This window comes from Dipodomys merriami, unplaced genomic scaffold, assembly GCF_024711535.1.
Source record: "Dipodomys merriami isolate MVZ:Mamm:240054 unplaced genomic scaffold, mDipMer1.0.p SCAF_429, whole genome shotgun sequence".
Taxonomy (NCBI): Eukaryota; Metazoa; Chordata; class Mammalia; order Rodentia; family Heteromyidae; genus Dipodomys; species Dipodomys merriami.
This window is the reverse complement of record NW_027205926.1, coordinates 334,547-356,207: the sequence shown is the minus strand read 5'-3', so window position 1 is coordinate 356,207 and position 21,661 is coordinate 334,547. Positions and strand designations below refer to the sequence as shown.

At 44.1% G+C, this 21,661-nt stretch overlaps 1 protein-coding gene across 2 annotated transcripts in view; it reads left to right on the top strand.

Moving 5' to 3' along the window:
* LOC138807717 (interleukin-2 receptor subunit alpha-like) overlaps window positions 1–21,195 on the top strand; it is a 37,155-nt gene extending 15,960 nt beyond the window's left edge. For both annotated transcript variants that reach the window (XM_069993499.1, XM_069993498.1), the window contains exons 2-8: window positions 7,693–7,875; window positions 9,533–9,643; window positions 12,618–12,833; window positions 14,420–14,491; window positions 14,851–14,922; window positions 15,469–15,535; window positions 19,383–21,195. In XM_069993499.1, the coding sequence (XP_069849600.1) occupies window positions 7,764–7,875; window positions 9,533–9,643; window positions 12,618–12,833; window positions 14,420–14,491; window positions 14,851–14,922; window positions 15,469–15,535; window positions 19,383–19,407 (675 nt within the window). In that variant the 5' untranslated portion in view covers window positions 7,693–7,763 and the 3' untranslated portion in view covers window positions 19,408–21,195. The remainder of the gene's footprint in view (window positions 1–7,692; window positions 7,876–9,532; window positions 9,644–12,617; window positions 12,834–14,419; window positions 14,492–14,850; window positions 14,923–15,468; window positions 15,536–19,382) is intronic.
* Window positions 21,196–21,661: the final 466 nt, after the last annotated feature.

Genomic DNA, 21,661 nt, shown 5'->3' with positions numbered 1-21,661 from the left:
GGTTCATGCCTACGTACTCAGGAGGCTGAGTCCTCAGGATCAAGGTTCAAAGTCAGCCTGGGCAGGAAAGGCCATGAGACTCTTATCTCCAATTAGCCAGTTAAAACCAGAAGTGGAGCTGTGGCTTGAAGTGATAGAGTGCTAGCCTTGGGCAAAAAAAATCTCAAGGACAGTACCCAGGCCCTGAGTTCAAGCATCATAATGGAACAACAACAACCAAACCAGCCGAGTAGACAGATAACATAACATATCAGCCATTTAATTGTGAACTAGTAATGGCTTAGAAATAGAAAAATGATTTATATATGTGCATGTATCTATATGACATATACATCACATATGTATGTGATATATATCACAAATATTACATAACATATATGTGATATATTATATAGAGAGAAAATAATAGATGGTAGTGTCCAATAATAAAAAACGACTAAAAATATTCAACTGACCATTGTCCTTTGGTTGACAGTGGTCAGGATTTGTGACATTTTAAAATATTTGAAGCCGGGCGCTGGTGGCTCACGCCTGTAATCCTAGCTACTCAGGAGGCTGAGATCTGAGGATCATGGTTCAAAGCCAGCCCAGACAGGAGAGACCGTGAGACTCCTATCTCCAATAAACCACCAGAAAACCGGAAGTGGTGCTGTAGCTCAAGTGGTAGAGCGCTTGGCACTGTAGCTCAAGTGGTAGAGCGCTCGCCTTGAGCTGAAGAGCTGAGGGACAGCGCCTAGGCCCAGAGTTCAAGCCCCACAACTGCCAAAATAAAATAAAATAAAATAAAATATTTGAAATCTATTATATTGACACACATTATAATCTATTATAATGTACTCATGTGCATATAGGTGAGAGGAAATTAATTCAGCGTTCTTATCTAAATAGTCCTTGAAAGATGGATTCAAAAGAAACTCTAGTCCCTGCTTCTGACACAATCAGGCTTTAAGTAATTACTGTCTTTAATATTTAAGTAATTACTATCTTTAGTATTTTTTTCAATTCACAATGTAACTTTATGTTATCTTATTACTTCATTCTAAAACCACAATTGTTTGAAAAGTAGTCCTAAAACAACCATTAAAATTTGTGAAGTGCTTCACAGATCTCTTTCACTTATAATTTTTCAACTGAGGCTCAAATTTCTGTTAGTCATGCCCTTACAATTCATATTCCAGTGAAAGATTTTACCTGTAGCCCATGGAATAAAGCATTCTATTTCACATGACATTTCTACTGGAATGGCCTGTTCTACTGCCAGGTGAACTTCTCACACACCCTATAAACACTGAATAATTAAGGCAGCCTTCATTCCATTCCTGAATTCCCAAGAGAAACCCCCAGGTCAGAGGCCCAGAAGGACAAATCAGAATGGACAAGGCAATGAGCTAGTGTTGGAGAAGCTCCTGTGTTCCCATGGTTGTTTATGGCTTCAGAAGAATCTTCCCTCTGCTAGTTCATTCCTCTTGCCAAGCATTTAGTGTATTTTACACAAATGCTTACTGGATAAAAGAGAGTAAAGGGGGATTTAGTGGTGGTGGCATAACCAGAGAGAAATCACAAAGGAGGGCACATCGGATTTCATTTCTAGGCTACTAGGCCAGGGCCTTGGTTAATTCCATGGTGTATGGTGCTTATTTGGATAGTATTTTAAGGATACTGGAGGAGTGGACAGAGAGACAGAGAAATGGTGGCATGCTATAGCCACACAGGTGGGCCACTGGGGGAGATATCAGCAAATCTTGAAAGTCACTGGCAATGAAGGAGATGAGTATAAGAGCATCGTCCACATTGAAGGAGTCAACCTGGGAGTTGGTAGGTTAGAGAGCAAAGGAGAAATGGAATTAGAAAGTGATACGGAGCAGCTGGGAAGGTGGCTTAGTGGCAGAGTGCTTGCCTCGCATGCATGAGGCTCTGGGTTTGATTCTTAAGCACCACATAAGCAGAAAAAAAAAGCTGGAAGTAGCGCTGTGGTTCAAGTGGTAGAGTGATAGCCTTGAGCAAAAAAATGTTCAGGGACAGTGCCCAGGCCCTGAGTTCAAGCCCCAAGACCAGCAAAAAAAGAAAAGAAAAGTGTGTGGAAGTTTTCATGGCTGCGGACTCAGATGATAAAAGTCCCTTAGAGAAATAGAGACAGGAAGAAAAACAGTGGAGTGTTTGTATGTTTATTTTTTTAAAAAATATTTTCCTATTCCATATTTGCTTCTTCTGGACATATTGTTTGCTATCTGAAAGAATCTCCTACAAGTAAAAGTAATTTTTTTTTCCCCAAAGGCAAAAATGAGGACAATAGTAACAGACAAACGTGTGATTCTTATCCCCACAGCCTTTAGCTGGATCTCTGTAGATCTCAAGTAGGGTTGACAATATCGATCTTTGGGGGCCACAAGAATTGAAGGTAATAGACACACAAACAGGGCTCACAGGCCACGGCGAGGATTACATAAGTAACCCCAAATGGAAGACCAGAGTTCTCTGACATCTTCAAAGATAATGATCGGAATTAAACCACAACACCCCACAAACACTTCTCAGCATGCAGATAGTTTAGATAGTTAAGATTCCTCTCTGTGAGAGACAACCTTTAAAGTGGGGAAGGGGGCTGAAAATCACCCCGAGGTTTCCTGCTTCCCTGAGATGGAATGTCTTGGAACTGGAAGTCAAGAGACTTGCTGGCCACCAGTTCGTGGAAATGCCTGCAGCCTCAGTTTCCTTATCAGCCACTCTATCAGTTCTACCAGATTGTTTTGATTCTGTTAAAAGTGTATTCTACAGTGTTTTTGTTTTATACCCAAACATCTACTTTCTTTAAGGACCAGCCACTGATTTGGGTTTCTTGGGAAAGTTGGTGACAGCTTTGATGTTACCTTTGCGCTTCCCATTGGATTTGATGCAGAAGAGAACAACTTCAAGATTCAGACCAAATCATTTCCTTTATGCCAGTCCTGGGGCTTGAACTCTGGGCCTGGGCACTGTCTTTGAGCTTTTGTGTTCAAGGCTAGCTCTCTACTACTTAAGCCACAACTCCACTTCTGGCTTTTTGGATAGTTCATTGGAGTTAAGTTTTACAATCTTTCCTGCTTAGGCTGACGTAGAACCTTGATCCTCAGATCTCAGCCTCCTGAGTAGCTAGAATTGCAGGTGTGACCCACTGGGGCCCAGCAGATCACCTTTCCCTGGTGATTCAAGTTCAGAATGTACTCACAATTCCTTTGCCATGCTGGGTACATGGTCAGCTAGCAGTTGCTATGCTCAGAGACTGGTTCAAATCTCCATCTTCCCTCTCGACTGTATAGAAGGAAGAAAGGAAAGACACCAGGACTTAAGTCATTTTCTCAGTGCTGGCTGGGTGATAGGGGAAAAATATACCTTTATCTTTGATTCACCCAATGAGCAAAGAATTTTTATCTCAGACTCAATCCACATCCTTTGGAAGCCCCCTTCCTTATCTATATTTCGTGTCATTCATATGGGCCACAGGGTCAGACAAGATCTTATTTTGAACATTAGAAAAAACAATCAGAACATCAACCCCGCCCACAAATGTTTCTCACTCACCCACCTTTCCTCCAGCTGTAGAATTAGATCATGAGTAAAATACTGGGGTCAAACAGCTCTGCAAGTTCAGTTAGCAGCACCGAGGCCCTGGTTATGTGAATGCATAATCAGGAAGGAGGCAGCTAGAAGGCAGAAGACCCCAGCAACACCTTTTCTCTAAATCCATGCTACTGGACATGTGGTACGTGGATGAGAAGCACCAATATTCTTTGGGAGTTTATTAAAGATCAAGTTGGGTGATGAAGAGGAAGAAAAAGAAAGAGGAGAAGAAGAAAGAGGAGGAAGATGGGGACATTGAGTCTTCAATAATCTATAGGTAGAGGACCCACAGTAGCAAAAGCAGTGTGTCCTAGTGCCCCATGGTGACTCACCATTCTACTCCATGCACAGTGTGCTGCAGCCAGAGGAAGGCATGTCCCACTTACGGACCCTGGTATTTGCCCAATTATGTCCGTCAAGGGAGGGCCACGTTCCCATAGTCTGTAGCGTTCCAGCTGTGTAGAGAATTCCTGGAGATAACAAATGACACATTCGATATCAGAAGGACTCAGTATAACTCTTGGTACACATCTCATCCCTCAAGGGTTATCAGGGAAATAATTACTTCTAGCTGCCTCTTTCCTCCTCTACCCCTGTGTTAGGCATAAAAGCTAAAAGCCCCCATGTACTGGTGGCTCACACCTGTCATCCTAGCTACTCAGAAGGCTGAGACTGGAGATCACGGTTCAAAGCCAGCCTGGGCAGGAAAGTCCGTGAAACTCTTATCTCCAATTAACCACTAGAAAACTGGAAGTGGTGCTGTAGTTCAAGTGGTAGAGTGCTGGCTTTGAGTTGAAGAGCTCAGGGATAGTGCCCAGGCCCAGAGTTCAAGTCTCAAGACAAAAAAAGAAAAAAAGGCTAAAAGGTAAGGGGGCCATATCAATATTGATTCATCTTGGATCTTGCAGTAGGATTCTCCTCCTGGAAGCCCCATTTTCTAAGCCCCAAGCATTTACACTTCTCTATCTCTTACTCCCAAATTAGTAATCTCATATTTTTTCTCTATTCCAAGCACCAAACATCCTCAGAAATGAGAATGTCATCTAAATCTACACTTGTACTGAGACTTAAAAATTACAGAGAAGAAGCTGATCATAGTAGTGCATACCTGGAATCCCAGACGCATGGGAGAGAGGTGGTAGGATTATGGTTGGAGGCCAGTCCAGACAAAAGACAGTCAGAACCTATGCCAAAAACAAGCTGGGCTTGAGTGGTATATGTGTGTAATCCCAGCTTTGTAGAAGGCGTAAGTAAAAGGATGGCAGCTTTAGCTGTCCAGGCCAGGTCTGGACAAAAACAAGACCCTAAATGGAAAAGGAACTCCAGAAAAGAGCTCAGTGTTTGGCACAAGTGGTAGAGTGATTCCAGGCAATCACTGGTCCAGAGATCTAAGGATTATGGTTCAAAGCCAGCCTGGGCATGAAAGTCCATGAAACACTTATCTCCAGTTAACCACCAGAAAAAACTGGAAGTGGTGCTATAGCTCAAAGTGGTACAGCACTAGCCTTGAACAAAAGAGCTCAGGGACAGCACCCAGGTCCTGAGTTCAAGACCCATGACCACCACCAACAACAACAAAAAGTTAATCTGGAAAGATAGGAACAAGAGTAAAAACAGAAAGAAGCTTGTGTTCACTGAAGTTGGAGTTCTTCAGAGTTTTTGATGACTGGAACTAGAGAACAGGAGCAGATCATGCTGTGCTATTAATTTAAACAGAATCAGAGCATAGAGATAATAGAGCTTTTGTTAATGGAATAAGCGGAAATTTTAATTATTTCTCTTGGGAGACTTCTAGACAAAGTACATTCTCAGATGTTGTATGTTAAAGAGCTCAAAACAAAACAAAATAAAACAAAAAACAGATTCACTCATTTTAGCTTATGGGGAAGAAAAGTCACCCCTGGCTGGGTGCTGGTAATCCTATTTACTCAGAAGGCTGAGATCTAAGGATTTCAGTTCAAAGCCAGCTCAGGCAGGAAAGTCCATGAGATTCTTATCTCAAATTAACCACTCAAAAACTGGAAGTGGAGCTGTGCTCAAAGAGGTAGAGGGGCTGGGAAGGTGGCTCAAGTGGCAGAGTGCTAACCTTGAGCTGAAGAGCTGAGGTACAGAGATTAGGCCCCACAACTGACAAACAACAACAACAACAAAAAAAAAAAACCTAAAGAGGTAGATATTGGCAAAGCCTTTCAGGAAAAGGATTATTAAACTCTGCTTGTTCTCCAGCAACAGGCCCGTAAGTTTCCATGTTTGAATTCCAGGGAAATGTCTTTTCTTTTTTCTTTCTTTCTTTCTTTCTTTCTTTCTTTCTTTCTTTCTTTCTTTCTTTCTTTCTTCCTTCCTTCCTTCCTTCCTTCCTTCCTTCCTTCCTTCCTTCCTTCCTTTCTTTCTTTCTTTCTTTCTTTCTTTCTTTCTTTCTTTCTTTCTTTCTTTCTTTTTTTTAATGAAAGGAAAGCTTAAGAGTTCTGTAACATCTCATTGTCCTTACATGACCTTCTCAACGCTTGGTGTTGACTTTGGAAATTTCCATGCCTTAATCTAGAAAAACACACCACCACTTATTAATGAATTTTTTCTTTTTTTTGGGGGGGGGTGGTCCGGTCGTGGGGCCTGAACTCTGGGCCTGGGCGCTGTCCCTCAGCTCTTCAGCTCAAGGTTAGCACTCTACCACTTGAGCCACAGTGCCACTTCCGGCTTTTTTCTTTTTGCTTATGTGGTGCTGAGGAATCAAACCCAGGGCCTCAGGCATGCAAGGCAAGCACTCTACCACTGAGCCACCTTCCCAGCCCTACACACCACATTTTATCACCTTGTTTCTGCCTTCTAATAGATCCCAGCCTTCTATAAGAAGTCACTACTCTGACTTCTCTGTATGTACATCTGCCTTTTTGCTGGGTACCTGTAGTTTATGCCTATAATCTTGGCTACTCAGGAGGCTGAGAGCTGAGGATTGCTGTTTGAAGCCAGCCCAGGGAGGAAAGTCTATGAGATTTTTTTTTTTTATCTCCAGTGAACCACTGTTAAACTGTTGTGGCACAAGAGGTAGAGTTAGTGGGAAGGGTGTCATAGACACACTAAATATTCTGAGAATCATCACAATAATGTAAGAAGGGTAGTATAATCAGAAGGGAAGAGAGTTGAGTTTCAAAGTCCTAGCCGGAAAAGCATACTAGCTACTGAGTTTATAGTTCATCTCAGCGTTCTTTTCTGTAATAATTGTTTCACTGATTTAAAAATTGAACAGCAGCTGGGAAGTTGGCTCAGTGGTAGAGCGCTTGCCTTGCATGCCTGAGGCCCTGGGTTCGATTCCTCAGCACCACATAAGCAAAAAGAAAAAAGCCGGAAGTGGTGCTGTGGCTCAAGTGGTGGAGTGCTAGCCTTGAGCTGAAGAGCTGAGGGACAGCGCCCAGGCCCAGAGTTCAGGCCCCACGACTGGACCCAAAAAAATAAAAAATAAAAAAATAAAAATTAACAGCATACTAAGGAACCTTGCAAAGGACTCAGCAAACAGTAGATATGGCACAATGGACGTTAGTTCTGCTTCTTTTCACTGTCCAGAGAAAGCGAATGGTAATTCAGATAGTGATGAGGACTGAAATGGCCTTCACCTTCAGTTCCTAACAAAGGTCTCTGTAGCCCATATCATTGCTTTTGTTTGCTGGCACTTACCATCTGTCAACGCCAGAATACAAAAAGAGAGGAGGACCAAGGGATGCGAGGGAAGAAGAAAGCGTGTGAACTTGAGGGACAAATATATCTATGTCATTAACATGAGCCGTATTCAGAAATACCGTCTTATTAGTTTCTACTCACCTACTTTGAGATCGATGTGGGTAGACACTTCTGAACCATTTCTAATATAAAGATTAAAAAGGAAACACATGGTGACTCTTTTCTAGGAAAACATAAGAATATATATATATATATATATATATATATATATATAGAGAGAGAGAGAGAGAGAGAGAGAGAGAGAGAGAGAGAGAGAGAGAGATCTGTGAAAGCGAAGAAATACGTGATTAAGTCATTCATTGATCAACTCTGGGAGTGAGTGAGTGCGGCCTGCTGAATGAACATATTCCTCTCTCTGCCCAGAGCTGTGTGACAGTGACCCGCCACACGTCAGCCATGCTGCCTTTAAAGCCCTCACCTACAACAAGGGCACCATGTTAAACTGTGACTGCAAAGCTGGGTTCCGGAGAGTAAGCTACGGCTCGTCCTATATGACCTGTTCAGAAAACTCATCTTGGGACAACAGATGCCAATGTGTAAGGATTTGTAAGTGATTCCTTTTGTCACTAAAACCTTATTTGAAAGGAAAGGGATTTCCAGGGTAGTGTGGGACAGAGCTAAACTTTTGTTCACTCATACCAATAGACAAAACAAGGTAGGCCCCTTCTCCAGGATAACTCGTATGAGGGACTTCTAGAAGAATAACTCATTAAACAATTTGGGTTGTTGTTTGGACGCGAGAGTCTCACGATTTAGCTCAGGCTCCACTCTAATGTACAGTCCTCCTGCCTTAACCTCCCAAATACAAGGATTTCAGGGATGGGCCACCATATCCAGCATACACAGCTATTTAATGAGGGTCTGACTCCTCCTAGTTGCAAGGAATGTCCCAAGCTAGCTAAATCTTAGTCCTTCTAAGATCAGAACTTGGTTGTTGACCTTTCCGCTTTGAATCCTGAAAGCCCTCTCAAGGGGATCTCTATCCCTCCAAGGTTTCTTATCCACCCGGTGTGTACTTAGAATATGCAAATAAGGGAGGACCATTCATCCTGATATCCAAGCCCTGGCAACTGAGTAAACCAGGGGCGTGTGGAGTTTGAATATGGCTGCTTTGTTGAAGCACCTCATCAACTTATTTTACCCAGCAGATCCTTCCCTTTCTCTAAACTGGAGCTCTGAACCCCATCTCCTTTGGGATACTTTGATACAACCCTTTTCAATAGATGCCTTCTTTTTTATTTTTTTAATTTTTATTTTGCCTGTCATGGGGCTTAAACTCGGGGCCTGAGCACTGTCTCTGAGCTTCTTTGGCTCAAGGCTAGTGCTCTACCACTTGAGCCACAATGCCACTTCAGGCTTTTTTCTGTTTATGTGGTACTGAGGAATCAAACCCAGGGTGTCATGCATGCTAGGCAAGCACTCTACCACTGAGCCACACTCCCAGCTGATGCGTTCTTTTTTAAATTTTTTTTGGGGGGTCTGGTCGTGGGGCCTGAACTCTGGGCCTGGGTGCTGTCCCTCAGCTCTTCAGCTCAAGGCTAGTGCTCTACCACTTGAGCCACAGCACCACTTCTGGCTTTTTTCTTTTGCTTATGTGGTGCTAAGGAATCGAACCCAGGGCCTCATGAATGCAAGGCAAGCACTCTACCACTAAGCCACCTTCCCAGCCCCTCTTTTTTAAATTTTTGACAATAAAGAAAAATAACAACCTGTTTCCCTTTCTTAGAGTTCATTTTGATAACTATCATTTTATATAATAGATATCTTCTTGTCATTGGTTTATGATCACATCCCTTCAGCTTTAAGAGCTTTGAACTGTGTTAGGAGAGAGGAGGATTCATTGGGTTGTGGAATCAGATCAAACCTGTCTGCCGTTACCCATTTCTACACACACAGTGTTGACAGAATAGACAATAAGAAAGAAATCCCTTTTGGTGCATAAGCACAACAAAGATTTTCCACCAGAAAAAAAAAATCTTTCATTTCTTCCAGAAACAGGTACACATTGTCATTATGCATGGATAATGGAGAGGCCAGTGCTAGGCCAGGCATGAGAGGCCTCTCCCCAAGGAAGGCTTGTACCTTGCTCATCTTTCTGCCCTAGCCTCACTGGCCATCCCATGAGCACTATAGAGATGCCCACGGCGTTTTACAGTACAAACATTTGACATGTTATTTGCTTCATTCCTCCCATATCCTCTAGCCAATCACATCCCAAAAAAACAAGTTACACCTCAACCAGAAGAGCAGAAAGAAAGAAAAACTACAGAAATGCAAGCTCAGATGCAGTCCATGTACCACAAGAACCTCAACGGTAAGAGACACATCTGCATAATTGCTCTAGAGTTGGTTCCTTGGATCCACTACTCTTCCCTTGCCCCAAAGGAGCGAAGTCTTCCCTGCTATCTTCATCTACAATCACTTCATTCTTCTCTTCCCTGGATATCATGCAGCTGAGGGTCATGGCTCAGCACTATTTTACTATTTATTCAGTAGCACAAGTCATTCTTATAACAGCAAAAAGTCTATCCTCTTCTGGTCAGAAGAAACATAGTTCTTGCCTTCAGGATATCCTCTGTTCTTCTCTTGAAGACAAGACAATGAATTACAATAGAACCATTTGATGTCAAGGTATTTTTTTTTTCTTTTTGGGTCCGGTCGTGGTGCCTGAACTCTGGGCCTGGGCGCTGTCCCTCAGCTCTTCAGCTCAAGGCTAGCGCTCTACCACTTGAGCCACAGCGCCACTTCAGCTTTTTTCTTTTTGTTTCTGTGGTGCTGAGGAATCGAACCCAGGGCCTCAGGCATGCAAGGCAAGCGCTCTACCACTGAGCCACCTTCCCAGGCCTGTCAAGGTATTTTTTACAGGACAGAATTATAAAATGTGCAGTGCCCTTCTGGTGATTCTTTTTTTTATTATTGTGGTTTTCTTTTTTTTTGGGTCCAGTCGTGGGGCCTGAACTCTGGGCCTGGGCACTGTCCCTCAGCTCTTCAGCTCAAGGCTAGCGCTCTACCACTTGAGCCACAGTGCCACTTCTGGCTTTTTTCTTTTTGCTTATGTGGTGCTGAGGAATCGAACCCAGGGCCTCGAGCATGCAAGGCAAGTGCTCTACCACTGAGCCACCTTCCCAGACCCTGTGGTTGTCTTTTTTCAGTAACGGAAGTTGAACTCAGATCCGCACACTTGCTAAGCAAGTGCTCTGCCAGTTGAGCCATGTCTCTCCTCCCACCCCCCAGCCCAGTTCATTTCCCATTGTTTGTTTTTCAGACAAGGATTTGCCCTTCTGCCTGGCCAGCCTCAGATAGAGATCTTCCCTCTTTCCCTTTCCTTCTTAGCCAGGTTAACTGATGGGAACCACCATACCTGGCTTGTGTTTGAGATTTGGGTCTCATTAACTTTTGCCTGTAATGGCCTAGCACTGTGATCTTCCTTTCTCCACCTTCCAGGCCATGCCTGGCCTATTTTGGGGATTCCTAAAAGCTCCAGACATATGGTTCCTAGCTAATGATCAGGGAGAAAGCAGAGTATGCCTGCCCACAGCTTTCCCAAATGAATAATCCTTAAGGTCTCAAGAATAAAGACAGCCCATGAATTTGAATTTTTGAGAGAACCAGTAGACTGAATAAGGCTCTGTGGCCTTATACTATTTCAATAACCTTACAAAGAATCATATTTTATCATATATACTCATAGTTTGGCCTTATAACTAATACATCAAGGAGCAGGTTGTATTTCTTCAATTTATTGAAGAGCCTGAGACATAGAGAGGTTAAAAGATTTGGATACACTTACCTAATTGAACCAAAATGAGAACTGGATTTGATGATTGTTCCTTCTACCATATACTTATGTTAAATGACTTTGTATTTACTTGAAGCTCCTATTATCAGGGGTGAATAAGGCCCAATAGGGGGACATTTTGCAACATGGCCATTTTAATTCCTTTCCTCGGGTAATGCTATCTCTGGACACGTTTAATGTTTGTCTTGCTCATCTTGTTCCACGTGACTCTCTGAAACATTTGAAAGGTCTCACAGAGGCCCAAGTTTTATTGTCATTACTCAAGAGATGGCCAGCTGGTTCTGACTCAGATGTTGGCAGGGCTTGCGAGCTCACATTTGAAAGAAGCAAACCCGATTCAAGCAAGTTCACACAACTGTGGGATTTATTGAAAAGAATGCTTTATTCTGAGACTCGAACACAAGTTCACGTAGATGTGCAATATGACAGAAAATGGCTTAAGACAGGAACACACTCAGCTCCCGGCTGGGGTCACGTAGAGTGCTTTTTGAGGTTATTTTGGGCACGTGAACTATGAGACGACTAGAAAGTCAGAGCACACATGCAGTTTCACTGTCTGGTGTTAAAAAATGCCAAAAGTTCTGTTCTGGAGTGAGTGGCTGGGGAATTTTTGAGATTCTGAACTAGACATGACCTCTGAAATCAAAGGTCAGTCAGGCTCAGGTTTAACATAGGATCCTTCAAAGGCTGGTCACGGTTTATGTAGGTCTAGCTTCAGACATGGCTTGATCAGAGGTCATGCACCAGTTCTCTGAGATTCCCTCAGTTCTTGCTTTGAGGCTTGGCTTTTTCCTTGGTCCTTCCCCTCTGGTCCGTGAAGCCCACCAGCCATCACTCAAGAATGTGCTCCCTTAGGTGCCCAAGAGAAACCCAAGGTGGTCTTCAGATTGTATTCCAGGAGGACCTCATCATCTTCTAGAAGTTGGCTCACAATTAGTTAGGATTGAATAGTTCATTAACCTGTGCTCTAGTACATGTCTGCTCTCCACTTAAATTCTCTCCACCTTTGCCTTCATCTGTCTTTCTTACTCAAACATGTAACCTGTGCAAGAGTGACTAGGTCTCTCTGTGTCTCTCTACAGTGCCTAGCAAGGGTCCTGATGTGGGTATTCTCAATTCCTGTTGGTTGAATGAAAGAAATGGAACAAATAAAAGAATAGGAACCAGCCAGGTGCTGGTGGCTCATACCTGTAATCCTAGCAATCAGGAGGCTAAGATCTGAGGCTTGAGGTTCAAAGCCAGCCCAGTCCATAACACTCTTATCTCCAATTAACCGCTTGAAAACCAGAAGAGGCACTGTGGATCATAGTGGTAGAGTGCTAGCCTTGAGAGCTAAAAAGCTCAGGGACAGTGCCCAGGCCCTGAGTTCAAGCCCCACAACTGACAAAAAAACATAAAAGCACCAAGGTCCAATCCCACAAGGGGCAACCCAGAGTCACTCGCCATGTTTTCTCCAACTTCCCTTCTAAATTTTCTTTCCCTTTTCCAGGTTACTGCGTGGAGCCGCCTAGTTGGAAACATGAAGGTCAAAAGAGAATTTATCATTTCGTGGTAGGGCAGACAGTTCACTACCAGTGCATGGAGGGATACAAAGCCCTCCAGAGAAGCCCTGCCACCAGCATTTGCAAAATGATCTGTGGAAAGACAAGGTGGAGCCAGCCGCAGCTCACGTGCATAAATGAAAGCCAGCAGCATCCATTCCCAGGTAGGCAGCTCCCTTCTCTCCATCTGGCCCACCAAGGCAGCATTCCCAGCTTCCTTGTGACCTTGAACAAGACATGCGATCCCTAAGACCTCCATTTTTGTTGTTTTCTTTCTTATTCTAAAGAAATGGATCAGGTCAACTCTAAGGTCTCCTTTCCCTGAGCCAGCTCTGTGGGGATAAATAGAAATGGAAGAGGAGCACCAGGGATGAGGTAGCACAGTGATAAAGTTACTTCTTGTCTAGCTGATCTTGAAATCCCACCACGTCCACCAAGTTAACAAGATTTCCCCTCGTTTGAAAGCCAACATCCAGGCTCTCATCCTACCACATCTTCCTTTTCCTGGTGCCTACTGTAAATCCATCATTTATTCATGACAGTGCTCTGTCCATCACCACGTTCCTGTGCTATGCAGGCCCCCACCTGAGCTGTGATAATAGTGCGCAAGGGTGTGCGTGTGCATGCACACCTGCCTCTGTCTACTTCTACTATCTTCGTCCTGAAATCTCACTGTTGCTGCAATCGGGAGCCATTCACATCCACCCCTGATTTGTTGTTTTTCCTTTTGTTCTTTGCTTACTCCTATGTCTCAGGACTCATGATCCTCCAGTATCATCTGAGGGTGCCATTCTTCCCACAGCCTGCCTGCCTCCAGTGAGCCTCCTTGATGATTAGGACAGGCCTGTGTGTGTGTGTGTGTGTGTGTGTGTGTGTGTGTGTGTGTGTGTGTGTGTGTGTGTGTGTGTGTGTGTGTGTGTGTGTGTGTGTGTGTGTGTGTGTGTGTGTGTGTGTGTGTGTGTGTGTGTGCTGGTTCAAACTGAGAGCCTGGGTACTGTCCTTAGCTTTTTTTCCCTCAAGACTGGTGCTCTACCATTTGAGCCACATGCCCACATTCAGCTTTTTGTTGTTGAATTGAAAATAAGAGTCTCATGGATTTTCCTGCCTGGGCTGGCTTTGAACTGTCATCCTCAGATCTCAGCCTCCTGATTAAGTAGGATGACAACTGTGAGCCTCTGGCACTGGGTTCAACTGCTTCCTTTGTAAGATACTCAGGTGTCTGGATCTTGGGTCAGTAATGACAGACAGAAAGAACGGAGGGCCTGTGAAAGGTCCTTGGTATATTTCCACTTTGTTTGATGCTTCACCAGTGTGAGTGTGTGTGCGCGTGTGCACGCACACTCGTGCATATGTTCTTATGATCCATTTCCTTTTGTCTTTTTCTTTCTTTTGTTGTGAGATCTGGACTTGAAGTCAGTACCTGGTGCTTTCTTTGCACATTGGCTGGTGCTCTACCAATTGAACCAGGCCACCAAACCCTGTGACCCATTTCCTAGTCAAGTTGGAAGCCGAGGCTGAATGAGGCTCACGGGGAGGAAAGGGTTGCTTAGGACTCCCCAGACACGTGTGGTCAGGGCTGGTATTCCCTCGTGCCGGCTCTACTTATGCCATTACACCGCTCCCCAGAGCCCTTGAGAAGCCCCCAGACCACAGCCATATCTCTGCCTGTGGGGAAGGCAGCTCAGGCAGGGAGCAGGAGTCTCCTCAGCCCCCATCCTGGGCTCCACCAGCGCTCTCGCTCTCTCCCCAGGCGAAGAAGCCCCGCAGCTGAGCACACATGCTCTTCTGGAGACTGAGCCCTCCTGCCTCCTCACCACCACAGGTACTGAGGGAGAGCCCCCGAAGACAGATGCTGCCATTACAGACGCATCAGGAAAGGATGGACAGTGTCTGTCACCAGGCCCTGCGCCTCCTTCTCCCTGGAGCAGGGACCTGGCCTCCGCCACCCTAGGCCCTAAAACGAGTGTGGGAAAGAGGACTCCCAAGATGCAGGTGGAGGCCTGCGGGCAGAGGGGTGAAACGCTCAAACTCTGCCTCCCTCCCTCCACGTCCCTTCTCCAGCCCTGAGCATCTGATCCATCCAGAAGCCCTGCTCGATCCCTCTAGCCTCAAGCACCCCAGAGTTGGCATAAACTAAGCACCCTCCAACCTCCTCCCTCTCTCTCTCCCCGCCCCCTCCAGATCCCCAATCACCTACAGAAGCAGCGACGACCATGGAGACGTTCATATTAACAATGGAGTATCAGGTGGCAGGTAGGTAGGATGATTTTCTAGGTACACAACAGATCCACCAGGCCAAGGCTTGGTTGGAAGGTTTAAATGCCACCCTCCTCCCCCTTTTACACTAACAAGACTAAAACACGGAATCCAGATGCTGACATTCCTGAAGAGCGACAGTGTGCCAGGAGTGAAGTCTCTCATACCAGCCAGCTCAGTTCCTGGTAGCTGGGATTCTAAGTGGGAGCTACCGACACCTAAATGTCAGGATTTCTTGCACCACACACCGATCTCACGGGCAGCCTCCTTAATGAGGCCTGGCCTCTGAGACTTTCTCAATCACTCGCTGCACGCTTGCCACCCCAAGAACAGGCAGAGGCCCCTTTCTCTACATGTGTTCCTTTATGCCCACCCAGCCCCCTGTCCTGGCTTTGTGGGGGACTGAAGGAACACACCGCAGTGCTCGCTTCCTCGAGAGGCCCCGCCTCACCTGGAAGACTTTCTTACCTGTCCTTTGGCTGGGGCTTCTGCTGCCGCCCTGTCCAGCCCCAGGCATATACCAACCCTCTTCTCTGTTGGCAGTGGCTGCCTGCGTCTTCCTGCTGATCGGTGTCCTCCTTCTCAGTGGCCTCACCTGGCAGCGGAGATGGTGAGTACAACACTGTCAAGGACCAAACACACAACCAAGTAGGTGCAGCCCCTCCCCACCCCCCCCACTTGTCTGGTCTCTGGCACAGCAGCACGCGGCCTAGTTTGCCCAACAGTGGTAAGAATTAACTAAGTGACTAGTGAGAATGGCAAGTTATCAAGAAATCAAACAGCAGCAGATGCTGCTGAGGATGTGGGGACGGAAGCTTTATTCACTGGCGTGGGGAGGTAAATTAGTGTAGCCATTCTGGAAATCCATATGGAGGGTCCTCCAAAAGCTTAAACTAGAGCTAGCATGCGATTCTGCTATCTTGCTCTTGTGATCTAGCTGAAGAACATCAAGTCAGTATACCCTAGAGATACCTGCAGAGCCATATATATTGTGGGATATAATTTATAATAGCCAAGTCATGGAATTATCTTAGATGCCAATCACCAGAGGAGTGGGTGAAGAAAATGTGGTACACATGCAAAATGGAGTCCAGTTCTGTCACAAAGAATGAGATGATGTCATTTTCAGGGAAATGGATGAATTGGAGATCATGTTAGTGGAATAAGCTAGTCAGAAATACAATCACAGCATTTTCTTTTTTATGTGGAATCTAGATTTTTAAAAAAAGACATGGGGTTGAGAGGGTGGCTCAGTGGTAGAGTGCTTGCCTTGCATGCATAAGGCCCTGGGTTCAATTCCTCAGCACCACATAAACAGAAAAAGCCAGAAGTGGTGCTGTGGCTCAAGTGGTAGAGCACTTACCTTGAGCTGAAGAGCTGAGGGACAGCGCCCAGGCCCAGAATTCAGACCCAACAACTGACAAAAAAAAAAAGAGAGAGAGAGAGAGATGAAAGCAAAATGGAGTCCATTGAGAGTAGAGCAATAGGAGGAGGGCAAGAGAAGGGAATGGGATAAGCATGATTAGAATGCATAACATGCAAGTATGAAAATGTCATAATGAACCCTACTGTACTGTAATACTAATGATAAAAATAAAGGTAAAGGGATTTTGAGAAAAGCCACTTTCTCTTCTCTTTTAGAGAACAGACTGTGAGATGTACCCTGACCTTCCTTTCACTATCCACAACGTCCCTCACCTGGCCAGAGCAGGCTCTAATACAAACTCCTCAGAAAGACCCTGAGAAGATACAGGTCCACCCTGAACCCCCAAAGCTGTGAGATCCTTTAGCTAGCACAGCCAGAGATAAATGAAGCAGATTTCTCTCAAACTTATATTGGTCATCTGGCCCACAATATACTCTGGACTTTTTCTCATGAGGATTAAAAAGTTGTAATTGTTTCTCTGCAAAAACAAGAAGCCTTCCAAGGCTGTTGAATTCTAATTTGTTATTTATATTAGACCTACGTTGTATTCAAATTTATTATTTATATTAGACCTGGCAGTCTACCAACTTAAGTCCCCCTCTTCCCCCCCACCAGGGGTAACCAGGGAATGTCTGTAAAGTGTCCAACACATTGAAGGTACTTAATTAACACTTACTACACCTTTTCCTTCCTCAAGCTGAGAGCCTGGTGATGACCTGGTGGCTTAAAAGCCAAATCCTTCAGACCCAGAAGACAAGGCAATTTGGGGAGAGTAATGGTTCTGCTTGTGCTGGGAAGTGAGAACCGTTTAAAACTGTTTAGGTTCTCACAAGGCCTCCCAGTGTTAACTCCAACATAAACTTCTATATGACCTCCTCCCACACCTACCCCCAGGTGCTGGTCCCCAGTATGCTATTTCCTAGAGTAGAACTTCATCTGCTGGTGCCCTCTGGTGGCCAAACCCAAATCCTACATCTGAGTTACTCATCTATTTAAGCCAGAGGTTTTAGGGTCTTTTTTGTTTGTTTGTTTGTATTTTTGGTTTATTTGTAGTTTTGGAGCAATTGCTAGGAGCTAGGAATGTCCTATATCAAGCTCACACACAGGTTAAATTTCCTGGAATTTAGTGAACTAAGTTTTGGGTGGATTTTTTTTTTTTGCCTTTTTATTTTTATTTTTTTGCCTTTTTTTTTTTTTTTGTGGTTGGACTCAGGAGCTTTGAGCAAGTGCAGCAAAAGCTCTACCACTCAGCTACACTCCCACCTCTGTGAACTGGCTTTTAAACAGCCATTCTTAGACAAGTGTATAAACTAGTACCTAATAGATTATACGAAGAACAAAGGTGATGAAGTCTCAAGAACCAAGTCGCTGCCTAATTATTGTACTCCCTTTTACAATCAACTTAGTTCTCCTGGCTACTTGCCTCTCCTGCCCCCTGGGAGACAGAGATGGTGCATGCTAGGGAGCTCCTGTGCTCACAGTGACCTCACCACTAGTAGCTGGACACTAGGCATGCGAGGGAGATTCACACAATGGAAATAAGCAACCATGTTCACAGAGCTAGCTGTTAAAATAGTCCCAGCACACTTCTGATTGGATCTTTAGCCTGTGGAGCTCTGAGAAAGGCCCGAAGTAACCCAATAGGCCTGTAAGCTAAGTTAGAGCCGGGAAAACTTTAAAACTGTACTGACTAGTAGAGTTGCCACTAGCCAACAAAATACAAAAGATTTGCATCGTCGCAAGGATTCTTGTGGACACAATTTGGCTAGAAACTCAGTTTCAACTCAGGCAAATCACTTTGCACAGTTAATTACTACTGTCATTCCTGTTCATTAGCTATTATTCTCCATACTGTTTTTTTTTTAAACAAACAACTAATTCTAGAACATTTCCTAGGTATTGGGCACTATGCCAGAAACTAAAGATAAACACGGTCTGCTCTTAAAAGCCTGCACTAGTGTGGCTAGGACAAAAAAAAAGAACATTGGCTTGAAATACTTTAAAATTTAAAAGTGGAGGTACAATCAGAGCAAAAAAGAAAGGAGACTTTTAATCTACAGGGGTCTCCAAAAGGGCTTTTAGAGCTCATGTTGCCTGAAATGCGTATGGCCAGATAAAGAAGGGCAGCAGATGTCTTCAACGCAGAGGGAGCACAAGGAAAGGCAGGAAGGTAGGAAATGCATGAGAATTTGTCTGGGAGAAATCAAGTTGTCCTGAGTAACTGGGCTGTAAAGCCAACAGAGAAGCATTAATGATGCTATGACTTACAGACAGACATGAACCAAGGGAAGATGGGCTGAGTTTAGACGTCACCCTGAAGGATCAACAGAGAACCACAGAATGCCTTACCCAGGAGGCCAGCAGTTACAGTGGCCTTCTGAATAACCTACCATGCAAAGACAAGGCTAAGAGTGGGCAGGACTGCGTGATGGATAGTTTGATTATTGGAGACAAGGAATTCTTAGATTGCTTAAGTTGAAAAGGAGGAAAAGAATCCATCAAAAAGGGGACCACAGTCACAGGAGATGCTGGTCCAGTGGAAGAAAGGATTCAGATGTGGGATGGGTCAGAGTGGACCTCCAGGTTCCAGAGTGTGTGGTGGTAGGACCCTGTAACCACTAGGTCTTAGAATGAAATGTAAAGTGAGGGTCTCAAGTCACGTGTCCCATAGGAGTTGGCCTATCCTAGCATCCATTTTCTCATACCCACACAGCCTCCACATCTGAACGAGCCAGCCTGGAGCTAACCAGGAATTGAAGAGCTTCCTGAATTTTTTTTTCAGACCCACTTGGTGAAACACAATTAGCACCGTTCAAGAACCACAGAACAGAAGCTAAGATTGGGCAGCCATGTTGGGTGGGGCCCCTGGAGGGATGGAGAGGCCCTGAGGTCAGGCTGTCAGAGGTTAGAATGGAATTGGTATCCCAGGATAAAATTTAAGGTTAGCAGCTCAGTTGGTTTGGGGTGGGAAGCACATTCTTCTTGGTCCATGGCTATGCCTATGATTAAGACTGAATTCTGTTACTTTCAGGAAGAAGAATAGAAGAGCAATCTAGAAAACCAAGAGTGATACAAAGTCAAGGACAGCTAAGAGAAGTCATGAAATAAAAGCAAAATGGAAGAAATTAAACACTCACCTAACAGATGTTTGATATCTATAGATAGATAAATAGAGGAAAACTAAAATGGTATGAAATTCTGCCCATGCAATCTATAATACAATGAAAAATGTCTTTATATTGATTTTATCCTAACTTCATAGTTTGAAAATCCCAAGTAAAGTTCAGCACTAATGTATATAGTCATTCTGCTTTCCTCCCCTCCCCTAGCTACTCCTCCACTCTCTTCTCTCTTTTTCTGTCCCTTCTCTAGTCTCTTCCATCCCCACCCCCCATGACCACGTAGATCTTTTCCCAGGTTGGTTAGCCACCTCACTGCTTACAGAACATAATTAAAAGATGTTGGGTTGGTAAATAGGAATTTTTATGTCCTTAGTTCATTTCTCATTTCCATTGAGGCTTTCAGATTTTTTAAAAAATTAGTGTTATTATAGAGATGATGTACAGAGGGGTTACAGTTACATAAGGTACCTCCTTCCTTCATGCCCTAGTTTCAGATTTCTAAAAACCAGAAGTTGTAGCAGAAGAACTGTTGAGCAACAACAGAGTAGATGTCACTTCCAAGCCCTTGGAAGTGTATAGCTTTGTCATTTGAAAACATTTGAAGTAGAGTGAATGTCAGGAACTAAAAGACAAACGAGGTCCCAGGTAATGAATTATACTATCAAAATGTGTCCCCTATCCAGAAGTTTGTTACAGCTGAATATGGTAACCTGGCACCCTGGAGGCTGAGGCAGGAAGAGAGCAAGTTCAAGGCCAGATTAGGCTACATAGGGAGACCTTGTCTCAAAGAAAAGACACACAACAACAACAAAGAAGAGTCTGTGTCTTTAGTACCGCTATAAATTATTCTCTGAATTGCCCTGCATGAATTCTATGATCAGAACTAGAAAAACAGATAGACACAGTTCCCAATATGTATCATAAGCCAATGAAGAGGGCTTGATCGTTTCCACGTTTATAGCAGAAGAAGGAAAGGAAGGGAGAGATATTATACTGACAAAGTTCCACCATGGAAAAGATACTCCAGTGATCCACAGATGTTTCTCCAAAGTTCGGCCAGCCAGACTCACCTGGAGGCCTGTGAAAGTGGAGATGACTGGGTGTATTTCAGCCTCTGCATCAGCACACCTGGGCTTACATACCTGGCAAGGTCCCAGGTGATGCTGTGCTTGCTCTTCTGTACACACTGCCCTCTTCTACTAAATCTTCTACCAAACAGAAAACAAATCAGCTGCAGGTACTCAAGTCCCAGCCAAAGTTCTTCAATCTCTTGTGTAAGATATTTCCTCTTCGTTATGTTGAGTCAGATATTCAAGCTTAAAAAAAAAGTTCAAGCTTCAAAAAAAAAGTCAGAAGATTTAGGGAATAACAAAACGTTGAAGCTATAATTTTTCATCTCTGAAAAAGGTAGAAAAATAATGGATGTATTTTTGAAAGGTCTAGATACAGATGAAAGAACCATTTTGTGTCCTTTCTACAATTAACCAAGTACAAGGCAATCTTTCCTGTCTATCTTTCCCCTTCCCCAAATATGTTTTCCGGGCAACCAGAGTGGAAAGATATATAAGATACAGTTTTCTAAAAGATTCATACTTGAGCAAAATTGAACTGAACTGCCATTGCTTATTGGAGGAAAAAGTGGAATAAGATACCAAATTTTATTCTTGATAATACTAAGCTGTTGTTTACTTATATTTCTTTCCTAACTACATGGTGACATTTTCCTGAAGTTACATGATATGTGATGATGTTGGTTTTCAACTGTTAATATGAATAAATAAAAGAATAATAAATCAAAGAATAAATGATAATATAAAAATGTTGGGTTTAGGGGCTGGGAGTGTGGCTCAGTGGCAGAGTGCTTGCCTTGCATGCCTGAGGTCCTGGGTTCGATTCCTCAGCACCACATAAGCAAAAAGAAAAAAGCCGGAAGTGGCGCTGTGGCTCAAGTGGTACAGTGCTAGCCTTGAGCTGAAGAGCTGAGGGACAGCACCCAGGCTCAGAGTTCAGGCCCCATGACCAGACCCCCCCCCAAAAAAAAATGTTGGGTTTAGTTCCTAAGTATATTAAATGTCACTAGATAGGGCTGGGAAGGTGGCTCAGTGGTAGAGCACTTGCCTTGCATGCTTGAGGCCCTGGGTTCGATTCCTCAGCACCACATAAGAAAAAAGCCGGAAGTGGCGCTGTG